The sequence below is a fragment of the Fundulus heteroclitus genome, chromosome 10, assembly GCF_011125445.2.
Source record: "Fundulus heteroclitus isolate FHET01 chromosome 10, MU-UCD_Fhet_4.1, whole genome shotgun sequence".
Classification (NCBI taxonomy): domain Eukaryota; kingdom Metazoa; phylum Chordata; class Actinopteri; order Cyprinodontiformes; family Fundulidae; genus Fundulus; species Fundulus heteroclitus.
The window spans coordinates 506,094-521,469 of record NC_046370.1 but is presented as its reverse complement, the minus strand read 5'-3'; the positions used below and the strand labels follow the sequence as shown (position 1 = coordinate 521,469).

The 15,376-nt window shown below is 40.2% G+C and overlaps 1 protein-coding gene across 6 annotated transcripts in view; it reads left to right on the top strand.

The window, feature by feature from the left end:
* The first annotated feature begins 1,255 nt into the window (after window positions 1-1,255).
* The window catches only part of mybpc2b (myosin binding protein Cb), a 28,587-nt gene continuing 14,466 nt past the window's right edge, over window positions 1,256-15,376 (top strand). For 2 of the 6 annotated variants that reach the window (XM_012863122.3, XM_021316802.2), the window contains exons 1-4: window positions 1,256-1,482; window positions 8,613-8,627; window positions 10,422-10,442; window positions 11,132-11,152. In XM_012863122.3, coding sequence (XP_012718576.2) covers window positions 1,461-1,482; window positions 8,613-8,627; window positions 10,422-10,442; window positions 11,132-11,152 — 79 coding nt within the window. In that variant the 5' untranslated portion in view covers window positions 1,256-1,460. Of the gene's footprint in view, window positions 1,483-8,612; window positions 8,628-10,421; window positions 10,443-11,128; window positions 11,153-15,376 lie in introns of all 6 variants that reach the window. The other 4 variants (XM_012863119.3, XM_021316801.2, XM_012863123.3 and 1 more) reach the window with 2 other exon arrangements.

Here is a 15,376-nt window from a genome sequence, read left to right as displayed (position 1 = left end):
AACTAAGTGGAGATTCAGTTACAGCAGTGTTATTTTTGTTCACGCCTTTACTTGAGTCAGCTCGCTCCAGTAATAAAAGCAGTTCCAGTATCATAAGCCCCACAATGAGCAGAGTCTGTATGTACAGTTTCTAAAACACTAACCAAGAGTTGTACAATGCGCCAAAAACTGCGCCTGGGGGAATCATCGTTTCCTGCAGCCAAATATCCCTGAAGCTGGAATTTGATCAGTTTTCCTTCTTTATTTATTTTTTTGCGTACGTCCACAATCCCAGAGCCGAGCTGGAAGGCACAGAAGAAAAACAGCAATATCTGTGCTGCACCTGACAACATTTGTGCCAGTTGCTGTAATTATGCGAAAGTGCTGCTTCTTTCAGCCACCAGGAGAGGGCGGTGCAGCACTAACAACCCCCCCCTACCTGAGCTAAAAATGCTTAAAATAATGTACTGTAAACCCAGTCACACATATCCAGCAGCTGTAGTTCCAGGTTTCCTGTTTATATCTTTGAGTTCTATTAAAATAAAAATGCACTCTGTCTCTTCTAGGGCTTAACGTGGAAGTGATCAGACCTTTACCAGGTTCCACCATTATTTAAATGTAACATCAAGAGTACAAAACCGAACACGACAAGGATGAACCCAAGACAGAAAGTATTTGAAAAAGTAAGTGCATTAACTCTCACCCCTGTGTAGACCTTGGGCTTCTACTTTCTCTTTACTGTGCCTTAAAAGGGTTGCATATCAAACCTTTAAGGCTGCCAAATGGATTTCTCGTTTTTCATTATATAACACGTGAACATACTGAATAAGTTCAATGCCTGATCAAAAAAGGCCTTCAAGCTCTTACGTTTCTTAGGCAAAAAATAAAAAGTGCTAAATTCGAGTGAAAGAAAAATACTTTGAAACTTGTTGCGCCTCAGCTGTCAGGTTTATCCAAAGTAAGTTTGATTTTTCTGCTCATTTGTCTATGTCTGCATTTCCATTTATGCAAGCCAGAGCAACACGTCTGTCAAAGTATCGCATTTATTTTGCAAAGACTTGTTGATCCAGCTCTTAATGCCAGCGTAAGGGGAGATAATTGAAAGATTAGTCTGGCACCACAAGGCAGCGGATAAAGTGTCAAAAACCGGATCAGCTGATGCTCCTCTTAGTGGATTCCACGTTCTACCGAAGGATGGCTGACAGATTCAGCCAGCCTATTAAATCTGTGCTTCTGTAAATATGAAAGACCCCTTTCACCACTGCCTCAATGCATTGTCTCATGCCCCCACTCTCTGAGTGCTTCTCAACTTGAACTCCACAAGGGCGTCATCAGTCTCTGCAGTCTCTCTCGCTCACTGAAGGGTGTGGGGGGACTTGAGTTCCAGGGAAGCTTTGAATAACAAAGAGGGGAGAAATAAAAGGAATAAGCCCAACAAGCCCTCAGTCATCCGGCAGAAAAGAGAAGACGCAGGAATAACCATGCCTGAGCCTGTCCCTGAAGGTATGCAGATGCTTGTTATGACAGCATAATTTCTCCTAATTAAAGACAGACTTGCTTTAGTCACGGCGTTGATGCCTGATGCTCTGCTCTGGTTGGAGGTTTAAAATCCACAATGCAGATCATTTCTTAAAGTAAGTTGCAAAACGCGTGGAATTGTGTCGAACATTTAAGTGAGAGAGACGGGTGGAAAGCGTTCATTTATGAGACCAAGCTAAGAACTCAACAGGGGCTGGATAGTTTCTGCTGTGATGGCACAAGCTGCAGATTTGTGAGGATAGAGAAGAAAAAAAAAGTGGTTTTTTTTGGACTCATCAGACTCAAACTGTGTAGCAAGTGACAAACTTTACAGCATTTAATTCCCCAAGGTAAACCTCCAAACAAGAAAAGTTACCCACGACTGTCACGCTGGCAACTAAAATCCCTCATTTACCTTTTCAGGGAGAAAGTATGTGCTGTTTTTTTATTATTATTTATAAATGCTTTGATAAAACATTTATCATTTAAATACACCGACTTTCCTGTTAAAGTTGCATCGGAGATTAAACAGCTTATTTTTAGACTTCATTCAGACACCATAAAGATTGATTTACAGACCATAAATCTTGACACATCCACCTGTTATTACATCAGGATAGTCTATTTGTAAATGACATCAGTGCCATCCTCACTGGATCCACCATTAACCTTCCTGTCTAGTTAAGCTGCTGCTGACCTGGTAATGCATCCAAGCTGCAGCTCATGTGCTCCGAGGATGCTGGGCTTACCTTTCAGCTTCCTAAACCAAATGGTAAAGGGAAAACAAGTCTAAGCTTATTTTATGTTTGTTTAGTGCAAAATCAGCTGTTTCAAAGGTTTTGCATTGTTTAACTAAAATATATTGAAGGATAGAAAGGTTTCTGTTGCCATCTGATACGTGCTGCCCTCCCCCTAGCCCACAGCCACTAGAATAACTTCACTTGCTGACAACACTGACATCCTAAAACGTCTTGCCTAAAGCCCATGCTGCTCCTGTTGGAGTAGTGTTTGCATATTACCCTTGCTTCTTATTCTAAGATGAAAAATTAGATTTTTCTGGTTTTATTTATAACATAAAGCGTAACTGAAGATCGCTTTTGTTGACCTAACCAACCACAGATTGAGGGTTAGTTAGCGTCTACTCAATTCACTTTTCTGTGCAACTCAACCCAACTCAAATGTAAAGCTATAAAGCTCCCCTGCTATGAAATCGGGACAGGTTGTGACTGAGGAACTTCAAGAATCTCCAAGGCTGAGCTTGTAGAAAACCTTAGAATCTCAAAGACTTGGCTGGCTGGAGTTTCCTCAGGACAAAACGGCTGCACACACTCCACAAGAACAAATAGATTTGTTTTCCGGGGACGGCGAAAACATTTATTTTCCAGGTTTGGGCGTTCTTGCAGAACTTTTGGCCAGAGTGGAGGCAATCAACTGTACTGTGATTGGTCAGAAATGTGACGTGGGCGTGGTCAAAGCAGAGAACTAGTATCGTCCAGAAGTCCTGCTGCTGTGCTGGCACGGACTTAAGACACATGAACTGTCCTGGGGCTGCAAGAACACCCGATTTGGCAGTTCTTGCGACTTGTTCTTGATACATCTTGTCGGCAGAACCTTTTTCTTGCGTGGTGCCCCACAAATTTATACAAACGCTCCAACAGGAGGACGAATGAGAACTTCCTGAGAGTTCTGCTCTCTGGTTCTTGTGAGGTTACCTCCTGGGTAGAAGAACAAATTTCTCTGTCCTTGCAAAGTATGTCCAAGGACTTCAGCACTTGTCATGCCCTGGCTAAAAAATAACTTTTCTTTTACAAAGTATTGAAGAGTATTGCAAATGTAATGCAGAATAATAGCTAATTTGAATTTAGCAAACTGTTTTTCTTCTTTAAGGCACTGTCACTCAAGGAAAGCCAGCGGTACCCAATTTGATTGGACACGCCTTCGTTGGGTTTAGTTCTTTTTCACATTGTAGTGTTTGAAACTGGCTGCATGAACAGTTGGCGAGGCAGCGGACTATCCCGATGCACCAGTACAGAAAAACACTGCAGAGTGAGACTACGGCGTGTTGCTGGGATTACACGGACGCCGAGCGAGGAGTTAAACGATTTCAGATCATATATGTCTGGAGCTCCTACATGACACATAATGCACTTTCTCTGCTTAAGTTCTATAAGCTAACTGCACCAGGGTGGATGAACAAATCCATCAAGAGGCACCTGGGTTTGATCCACAGCAGAGTTCAGATGAGCTTTCGTACCTTCATGAACAAAGAGGCCGTCTGACAAAATAAACCGGTCCATTTAGGGAGGACCAAACAGCTTTGGTGTAAAAAAATACCACACCAAGCGTCATAAAGCGTCATAAAGACTTACTTAGCTGTGTTTTGTTCACATTTTGCAACTTAAAAATGGTTATCATAACAATAGCAACCTTTAACTAACTGATTACAAAGGTTATCCTCAAAGAACCTGATGCTACATGAGCAGAAGAGAAAGAGGTTTTTACACATTCATTAAGCAATGCAAACTTAAGAGACAAACGTGTAACGTTAGAGCACATTTTTAATTTCATAGAAAAGCTGCCGACATTTATTATTTACATGAACACATCTGACTTTGGGTTTGTTTTAAAAAAAACTGAACAGGAATTTAAAGTGAGTTGTTCAGTTAGCCTACAACTTTTTTATTGTTATAGATTTTTCTGATGCATCTCAATAATCCAGGTAGAAAGATAGAGAAAAAGAAGAAATTGAATTGGTTCTCTGAACGGGTTCTTCTTTGTTGAAATGTTTCGTCTCTTCTCCAAGAGTACCTTTAACTCTTTAGACTGAAGAAGGCGTCCACAGTAACTACACAATTTTTTCTTATCTTTTTTTTCTGTGTTATAAATTGTTTAGCAAAGGTTTCAAGCCACTTCAGGAAGACATGAAGAGAAAAATATTGAAGATACAATCCTCCTCTTGCAGCTCACTTCCTAAGACTTCACACCCAATAGGCAGCAGCTGCTAAAAGTAGATCACTATTAACAGAATTTAAAAATTCACTGTCTTGCAATTCTAACGCTGAAATGATTCATGCATGCTTCATAAATTTAGATAACGTCGAAGTTGGGAGGCAATCAAAGTGCAGGAGTCAATTTTCCAATCAGCGTAGTTAAATTTCTGTGTGACCCAAGGTTATGAAAATGTTGTCTTTTCAAATTTTTGACCCCTTCTTTCTTCCCTACAGGATAAATTAAAACTAAATTTGAAAGGTTTCCCTCAGTAGCCTTCAGATCCCGCCCCTCAGCTAATTGCTAAAAATAATCTGCAACAAGCAGTGACCCCCTCACTCTTTTTTTTCCATGTACGTTCATTGAGTTTCACCCCACCCCAGTGTATCAGGTTCTGCCTTTCCACTTTGCTGTCCCAGTGGAGATAAATCATGGTGTAATCTGCCAATTTTAACCAGAAAGTTCCTTCTTGGTCAGCAGGCCTGATGCGGTGTTCTGAATTTGGCTTCGCTCCAAGGCAGTCCATCAAACGCAGGACAGTTTTCTAGTCAATGGTTGGAGGCGATGCTTTGATTCATGATCATAATTCCCTTCATCACCGCGCGCTGATGAAACACTATGAGAGTAAATTGAACCATAACTGCTCCGTGAAGTTTTTTTCCACTCCTTCGGCGCCGTTTATCTTTGTCAGGATGCAAGAACCTTGACTTGAAATGACGACATGATTAATTCTCTCGTTGTCAATGAATAATGGCGTCCTTAAAAAACTCTTACAAACACAACCTATTATTGCAAAATCAATGGAGAAACGACCCGCAATAAAACCGAAACTAAAAGGGAAACTCCCATCCTGGGTGGCCGCTCTTTAATTTAACTTTGAGAACAGAAATACAAGATGGTGAAGGCACTGTAAGACAAGAAAAAGATACAGAAGTGTGATTTGCTGACTATGCAAACTTAAATGTGAAAGTTTCCAAAGTAAATGTTCTCATTTAGTGACATGTTATAGAGCACGGCTTCCTGTGCTCTATAACGTAGTGAGTATCCTCCGCCTCGTATAGCTCCACTCGTTTACACGTACGGAAAGAAATCTCTTTCCCAATCATTGGCTTCCACATAGCGCTGCAATGCAATCTTAAATTAAAAACTTTGTTATTGTTAACAACCACCAAAGCAAACGTCAGCACGACTTTTTGGACAGTGACTGGAATGCATGCGTTACTAATAGAACACTTCTGATAAAGGATTTTAACTTTAATCCCAGTAGAAGTGGGTTTGGTGGTGGAGTTATAAATCGGTGTTATGACATCTGTGGCTCTGATGAGGCCGTAAACTCTCCGAGTGTCTTTACGTCCGAGTCATTAAAGACGCCGTAAATCAGACTGTCAGAGCCAGACGTGGCAATGTAAACCAACAGCAAGGTGCGGAGCCGATCCGATTCGTTCAGACAAACAAGAGAACGTGAACAGCACCGATGTAAAAACGCCACATTTACCAGGCGCCCCGAACTTTCTCACCTTTTGTTGCATTACAACCCCAAACCTTTTCTAACAGGCCACAGCGGTGCTTTTACGTAGAAAGGAAGAAAAGGGATACAAAGTTAGAACCCCTTTCCTCTGATACCATTTAGCAAAATCTAATGCAAACAGTTCAACTCCAAAACTGGATCTCCATGTTGCTCACAAACCTCTAAGGCCTTAAAGGACAGCTGTCTTTATACCGAGAGGAATTTATACAAAATGGGACTCAGGAGGCAGCAGATTATATTTAGGGGTGTCCGAGTATAGGGGCAAATAAGAGATCAATGGTACACACTGAAGTTTGTAACAGTACAAAATGTGAAAATATTCAATGAATCACCGACTAAGTACCAATAAGCTGTATGAAAAACAGAAAAGTTGCTCCTGTCAGAGAATAAAATGTGCCCCCCTTCCCCCCTTCAATATTTATTTATGTATTTTCCAGACGTGACCCACAAACCATTAAAAATCTGACTAATTATGCGTCCTGCATGGCTCTGCACACGGCACCTCAGAGGCTCCATGAGGGGAGCATTTAAACCGCAGGAAGCAGCTGTGCAGAAGTTGATTACCCTGCCAAACACTTGCTGAAGATGATCAAGACTCTTGATCCCCTCCAATTAACACACACGAGCAGATGCTGGTGCAGATCTGCGTCCGTGCTGCCGCTGTATGTGAACGTGACAGCTGACTGTCTCATTTCCAGGTACAGTGGTTCGCAGGCAACCCGTGCTAACAGCTGTTAGCATAGCGCTGTTTGGGATTTCAGTTCGATTTTTATCATTCCTGCGGCTGGATTTCAAGACGATCCTTTAACCGACAGGTGACGCACTCATGGTCAACTTGGCTTGCTATTCAAGGAAAGCGCGTGCAGCTTGAGAGAACGTGGCATGGCTTCAGGGAGGTCATAGGATACCGTCCCTGGCCTTTAAGAACCATTGAAGTGACCCCCACAGAGACACTTGGGGAGCTTGGGGTATATTATATGCCTCTATTTCAGTTGAGAATTTTCTTTTACCCGAATTAGGCCTCAACAATGACACCCGCAGCAACTCTCATTAAAAAAGGCACCCCCTGTATGGCTCTGCTTTACCCTTTGAATCATGTCACTAGATCATGATATCCGTTTCAAAGATCTGGGCCAAATGCAGCACATGGAATTTCAACTTTATCTAAAGCTATCCATTTCAGGCAAACATAGCGTTAAAAATTGTCAACAAGATGTAATTAAAAGATACTTCCAGGGTCTGACGTCTATCAGATCTCTGCGTATTAAGTTTGACTCAAGTTAGACAGGAAGACAGTTTTATCGGGTTATTTTATGAGCTGATGTTTCAGAAGGCAGCTTTAAGCAGACTCGCAGATTTGAGAATTATTTTGAGTGTTTGGCTCGAGGCCTCAGAGTTTCGTACGGAAATGCTTTGGTCTGCCTTGAAGTCTCTGGGAACTGTAAAAGGTTTATTTCACGTTTTTATTTGCAGAATAAATGCTCCGTGCTTTCTTTAGTTCCCCAGGTAATGGTGCATAAAAGGCCTTTAAAGAAATCCATCTTTTCTTGCAGCAGAGTAATCTAACATAGACATTTTCTTTTTGAGTCAAACCTTTCATTTGAGTAATTTGAAAACTCTGTTAATAAAAACCTAGTTTTGAAGGAAACCATGCATGCTATAATTATGATCATTCCCTTTGTAATAAATGCACCTTCAATTGAAGCTGTTTTTAAATCCTTACTTTGTATGTTGTCTTTCCCTGAATTAAACCACTGGTCACTTGGCAGGATGAGGACACATTTTCTCCAAATGACCACTGTGACGTCAGAAGCTAATGACGAGCTACCATCAGAAACGCAGATGATCTGTGATGCTGCAGGGCCTTTTTTCTCTCCCAAACCGGCTGGGAACCTCGTTAGAAGGGATGGCATCATGAACTCTTTGGAATATTTGGATAGTTTAAGTAACTTTGCAGAAACCTGAAAACGGGTCACAACTGGTTCTTACAGCAGCGTAATGATCCTAGACGTGTGACCGTATCCAAACAGAAACAGTTCAGCAACAGTTCTGGTTCTTGGTCCACTGCTGGACTGTGATGTCGACCTGAAGAGAAACAGAGAGGATCCCAAATCGTTTCAGGAGAAGACTAAGAGCTGTCCTGCTGGGAAAGGGGTTGGTATGAACTATTATCAGGGTACCAGTTATTGCGTCTCTGATGATTTTGTGAGAAACTTGTTAACTGATTGGATGGCATGCGCTGTCCCCGTATCTTTGCTTGTTGTTTCAAACCCAAATGTCCCAGCAATCCAGAAGGAAACATCTAGGAAACATACAGTACACAAGATTTCCCGTTCACTCTGAGAAACGTTTGCATGATTTTCTTTCAAATGGTCTGGAAACGATTTGTTAACTTTGAAAATATGTCGTCGCAGAATACATGTATTTAAATCAAAGTAGGTTTATTTCCCTAAAATGATTATTGTTAGGATTTGATTCGTCAATAAGAGAAGGGAATTACTTAAAAGGCCTTTTTTCACCTTTTTACCAGACGTACTTATGAATGTGTGTGTAAGTTGTGTATGATGTAAGTAACAGTTTTCTTTTGTCTCTTTCACAGCTAAACCAGCTGAGGGTAAGTCGATGTTCCTGCTTCTGCCCCATCCTTTTTTTTTCACGCCTCCCGTTATCGCATAGTGACACATTTACGGCTCTTATTTCTTTTCTTTTAGCTCTTTACTCACTTATCATGTCAACTGCTGGTTTCAAGCAGATTTCAAACACTGTTTAATCAGCATTCACAAGCTTCTTTATTTATTCATGGACGTTCTGTCAGGAGAGCATCCCTGTTTGAATTATAAATAGAGCGGTGTTACGACTCTATACGGTGGGTTTTGGTTCAAAAGCAGCTCTTTTGTGAATTGCTTTGTTTTTAATGTTGTTAGCACAACCCGGGGGCTGCAGACCTTTACTTGGACGTGACCATGCAAAGCAGGTGGCATGAATTGGCTCTGCTTTTAGGCTCGCCAACATTTTGTTTCTATGGTGATCTACGCTTAACAAACACGCAAACATACACTTTCTGTAATTTAATCTTCTGTCATATGATGGGGTTTGATTTGACTTTGCAGCCTTGGGATTACCCAGATGTTATAAAACAGTTATTTTAATTAAAAAAACTCTTTGTTGAACGGTTTAATCATTCCCGAAGCAGTTTACTGCCAGGTTTTATGATCCGGTTTTGTGAACATGTGTGCTGATGTACAGTGCTTTGCAAAATATTCCAGCCTGTTAAACTTTTATCACGTTTTTTTTTTTTATACGTCACAACCACAAACTGTATTTTATTAAGATTTTATGTGACAGACCAACAGATTTTTGTGAAAAATTCTGACAGAAAACAATGCCTGCTTTTCAAAATTGTTTACAAACAACAATCTGAAAAGCATGGCGTGCATTTATATCCGCTGCACCTCCCGCTGATGCCAGCGTTCTTCAGAATCCACCCGGATGGGACTTAGTCATGCTGCAAAGGCCTCAGACGTTCTTTAGAGAACATCAGAGAACCTCCAGCATCATGAAGACTAAGGAACCCAGCAGGCGAGTCAGGGAGGAAGTTCTGGTCCAGTTTACAGCAGGGTCAGGTTCTACAGCAACATCTCAGAGCTCTGTTTACAGAGTTCAAACCCTTTTCCTTAGAAAACGGAAAACAACATTAGTATCCACATGCACATAACTGGTAGAGATATACGTACGTGCATTTGTATTTAGTCACATTTCAGTCTTGAAAGTATCATTTTTCTTTAAAATTCACAATAATGTCTTACTTTGTGCTCGTCTATCACAACAAAATCTTATTGAAATTATTGTTTTTAATCCAACAAAAAGCATAGAGGTTTGCAGGCTGTGAATACTCTTGCGGCTGACTGTCTCTGCTCTGTAGTGGCGGTGGAAAAAACGTGATTTATTATTAATGTTTCCTTGTGGGTGTGTAGAAGGCTGATTTTTCTGAATGAGACAGGAAGGCTGATCCATTCATGCGGCTTTTGATGTATACCGACTGAGTGCAAATAGATGCATTTTCTGCATCCATGAACCGTTTCTTACATTGACCTTAGAACTCTGCTTCACTGCAGGCGTGGAGAGTGTGAGAAAATGCCTGCAAGTGCTTGTTGACCATACGCTTTGGGTTGACTTTCAACATTTTCTCTCGTGTCTCCAAGTTGAATACAGCTTTTGGAGCTCTGGACAGATATATATTTCTTTATTTAAACACTTTTTTTCTTGTATTTGCTCAGCAGAACCATAGACATAGAATGAATAAAATAAAATGTTACACCGTTTGTTAAATTCTAGTTCCCTCAGTTCTAACTAAATGTTCTGAACACTTCACGAGCATATTGTAACTATTTCCCTTTATTTTCCTTAGATGCGCACCCAGCTGATGGAGGTAAGAGAAAAAAATTCCTGGTAATTGAATTACATAAAGACTTGTCATGCAATGTTCTAATGTATTACGTAAATGCACATACATGATCTATTTTATGTATGCGCATAAAATATGTGCTGGTCTGCTACAATGCAAGCAGCTGCATGAGCTTTGTGTTTTATATTAAAAATTCATCAATATGCAAAATGACTTTTATGAACATCATTTTTTTTTATTTAACATTGTAGGGGTCACTAACTGCTGTCCTTCTATAATGCATTATTAATTTCAGACTCAATGGCCTATGTGTTGCTTTTTATCTCACTTGACATATTTGTACGTAGTATATTATATATTACACACAATCCTTAAAGAATTGCTTTTGAGCTTCAGAGCTGACGTTATCTGAGCTGTTGTGTTTTCTTTTTGTTTGTCCTTTTAACGCTGAGTTTTTTTCCTCTTTTGTCAGATTTAGAGGATTCTGGCTTATAATGGGGCATTGTATGCATGCAGAAACATCGACATTAAAGGGGAAGCTTATCAATGCAATGCGGTTTTATACGGTTTGGCTTCGGATGATTTCTTTATGAGAATATGCATGAGATCTCTGTTTTAGTCGTCAACGTTGGCAAGTATAGCATCTTTTTGTCCAGTAGCTGTTGCTTCAAAGCAGCTTTTTTTCAGTGGTTTTGCTTCCTTGTCTGCAGCAGGTTCAGAAGCTGATGATGATGGTAAGAAACAAAGGAGATTTGTCCAGAGAAATGTTCACCTTGAATGCTGATAACGTTATTTCAGTTGTAGTTTTAGCATTTGATACATTTTATTCCTATTAATTTTTTTTACAATTATTTGAGATTATTTTGATTGCTTTAACATGGACTGATTTAAGACGTTTTCATTATCCCGACTTTTTTTTCAACACTCAGACAAAACATTGCTTAAATTTCTTGTTCTGACTTTGCAATCAGTGACCCTCCTCACAAATCCCAGAATTACACTCATCGCAGAAACTATATTTCTGGGATATTCTCAGGAATATCTCTCCAGTAGCTCTGTTAGCAGGACTTTTTCTGATTAAATAAGGAGCACAGGATATTTGTACGTGTGGCGTCAAATCTGAGACACGAGATTTAGCAGGTCTTGTTTAAATCTTGCAGAAAGAATTATAGAGGTGATGAGAGAAAACTATTTGAGACTAAAAACAAGAATATGTTCTCCTAAATTGAACACGTACATTTTTGGTCAAAGATTGCTAAATTGCCTGGACCAAAGGGTGGAAGAAGTGTGGTTATAAATCATAAGTCACATTAATTGCAGTGTCCACTATTGAAAATGGTGCCAAAAAAAACTGATAATTAAGATAATTATTAGTACCTGTACCAAAGCATTATTTTATGGCTGAAATTTCTACTAGGAATGTGGTATATGATGCCAGTAAAGCTCGACATGCTTCAGATAATAACCTTGGACTCGCTTAACAGCATTAACAGCAGTCGGCTGTCCATCACCGTACAAGACCCTGAACTCCTGAAGCCAGAACTCCATCGAATACAGATGTTTACCCTGGCTTATAAATAAGTTAAACTTCACCTTTTACCAGAAAAATAAGTAAATGCAACAATAACGTCTCGTCATTAATGCTAGTTTAAGAGGAATCAAGAAGGAATGAATTATAATCTGCATTGTCATTACGTGTTACCAAAATGACATTTTTGAAGAGCTAGTCGCCTGCTTCGGATGCACATAATTGCACATAACACATAACGAGACATAATCTGCTCATTTTTCCTTTTTGTTTATATACAGCTGATTGCATTGACCAGCAACAAGCATATAGTCCTTAGCAGCTAATGGCCTCATTTTCAAGTCAGACAACAGCCTGTAATACCGTGCAACGATGAAACAGAGCTTACATCTACTCAAGAAAACAGCTCAATAAGATGTTAGAGGCTGTTATGGGCTGATTATCCCTATAATACACAAAAAAAAACACTCCAGAAAGTGCAGCATTCAGTCGGAGAGGCTCTTGAGGCGCATCCTCTTGTAGCACTTGTTGACAGCCGCAGCCAAAGGCAATAAGACAGACGGGTTAACGGGTCATTTGGGTTAACAAAGCGAGTGCTAAGTGTGATTGGTTTTGTTAGGTTTCAAAGTATTTTGTGTTGAGTTTATATATCAGATGTGAACTTCATTTTGAGTTGAATATAAGTTTCTTTCTGACCAGCAGCAGTCCGGCGCGACCATATTTAGATGATCAACATACTTCTATGGCGTTCTTATCCATTTGGCATCAGTAGAAATGCAACAGAGCCAGGTTGATTACACTTTAAGAAAAACATTGAAATGAAAATGCATGTTACTCTGAATAAAAGGCACCCTATTATTTTCCCATTATATTTAATAAAAGGTGTGTATCCATGTTTAGCCTCACGACTAAAACCTCCAGCAAAGCTTTGTTCTTGCAGCAACAAGAGGAGGATTTACTTTGGTGTCTACCTGAGATATTAGCATCCAGTGCATTCACCTATGGGCTGGCGCACACTTCAAATGGACATGAGGCTGCGTGCGCTCTCTGACGTTTCGTAATCTGTTTCTCCATGAGCAGAGGCCTGCTTCTCCCATCTGCGACTTATGATACCGCTGTCTGTTCTGCTCCTGTCCCTCAGGCGGTCCGAACAATGAGAGCAGAAACACAGCTGTGTTGAAGTGCAACACCAGCAGCTGTTACTGTTAGCATAGCAGCGTCGTCTGAATCCATGACACATTTGTGTTCACTTTTGGGGTTAAGACTGAAACCCACTGGGATTAGGAAGGACCAGGTCAAGCGGTGGAGTCAGTGAAGAAATCCTGAATCATAGGTTCGGGCTTTGGGAGTCATGTTCTGTCACCTCAAAGGCCTTCAGATAATCTACTTAAACTGGAAACCACAGCCTTTAAACCAGATTCTGGCATGAAACGACTAATGTTGTTGGAGATTAGCTCATGTTTTACAAGTGGACCTCAGAAGCTGTTGGTCCTTTCAGCTGTGCTTGCCTGCTAAGTTTACATGAGTAGACAAAAAGTTTCTTTAATTAACCAGGGGGAGATTAGATGGAAAGCTGTTATAAAGTATCAAGGCTATAGGACCCCCCCTGCGCCAGATTTTGTACCTCCTAAGAGAGGTCTTCTAGGGTTTAAAAAGAACAACGTGTCACGATCCTATTCCACTGCTTGAGGAAACTTACCAAGCAATTGAAACAAAACTCTCCATGGTCTCCACAACAATAAATAGTGCTAACATCAGATCGGTATGTGCTAGGCTCCCAATCAAACAGGACTCCCAGCCGGGGGGAAACGTACACAACTCCAAGTTGCGTGTATGGGCTGCTGACTCAGAGAGATGGAAGCTGTGAGCTTTCCAGGATGCGGTTCCAATCCAAAGTAAATTTTTCATGCCATTAAAGAGAAGGACAAGCATTGTATTCAACTACTAGGAGGGAGAAAAATTAGAAGGAAGCAACACAAAATGCAAGCAGGAGTTTATAGCACTTAAATAAAATAATTACCTTTAGACTTTTACCATGACGCAGTGGGTTGGGTCATACGTGTGAAAGATAAGTTGCTGTAAACCTCCTTTTAATGTTCTAAAAGACAAAATAATTAAAATCTTAAACTGTCTCTAGATTAAGATGGTTAGCTTTAATATCTGTGAATAGTGAATTTTGCGTTAGATTCTTGAAGCTTAATTTTTACACACCCTGCAGATGCTGAATCAAGAATGAAAAAATTTTTATTATCACAGTGTGTTACCATAGAGAGATTTTTATTTCTTAGACAGACACCAGCTCTGGATGCACACAGATTGGATATAACATGCTGTGACATAAAACGCTTTCCATTGTAGCTCTGTAAAAGTGTTTTAACAGCTAAGTGAGAAGTCCAGGTACTTCATTCTGAATCCTCTTCCTTCAATAACAACTTAAACGTTGTTGATAGAATGGCACTAAGATATGGTGCTTTCACTGACCAGAAAGATATCCGATATTTCAGTTTCCGACCCGTCAATTGCAGGTCAGGGCCTATCAAATGGTAAATCAGCCGATTCCAGTGCATCTCTGATGAAAACAACGGCACACATCCATGACAAATAAAGTCTCTACTGAAGATAATTACCCTAATTGTTGCATCACAACTAAACTATAGCGATTCAAATGAATGGCAGAAAAACAAATATATTACTTCCCCTGCAGATCAAAACAGGATAATTCAGTTCAGGAGAAAGACATCATTGTCTGACTGTTGACTGTCAGTCATCAACACCAGCGGTTCTGTTCAACCCGGTTTGTTGCAAAAACAGAAGGATTACACAGACAGGTTGGCTTAAAAATCTAAAATTCATTTTATTGTGTTAATTCTTGATAATCGAGCCTCATGAAACCCGAGTTTTTTTCCAGTTTGTCCTTGACGTTTGCCCCCAGAAACCATTCCAAACCCTACACCAGAGCAAACTCCAATGTTGGAGGATAAGTTTCCTTCACACAGGGTAGCCATCAGTTTTAGCTTCTATTTTTGATATTTATGATAGGTTTCATCACCTGTTGTAACTCCAAAGCGGGTATTGAACTACACCGGGTTTGCCTTTGCCGTATTTATTACCAGAAGAATGTGCAAGAGTGAAGTGCTGATCATAGCGAGGAGGTTTCCAGCCATATAAACAGGGGTATAGAGTTGAAGGGGATTATCTCCGCTTGACACCAGCCACGCAGTTTAGCCCCACTAATTTTCTACTGAACAGTAGCAGAAAATTCCCATCGATGATGTCTTTCGAGGGAAACTTTGAGCTAGTTCAGTCTGATTTACATCTGAATTGTTTCAATGTTCATCTTAAAGATAAACTGAATCACAAGAAAATCAACTTTTTTAACCTCAAAACTTTATCAAATCAGTCCAAAGGAAGCAATCAGAGTGATTTCAAA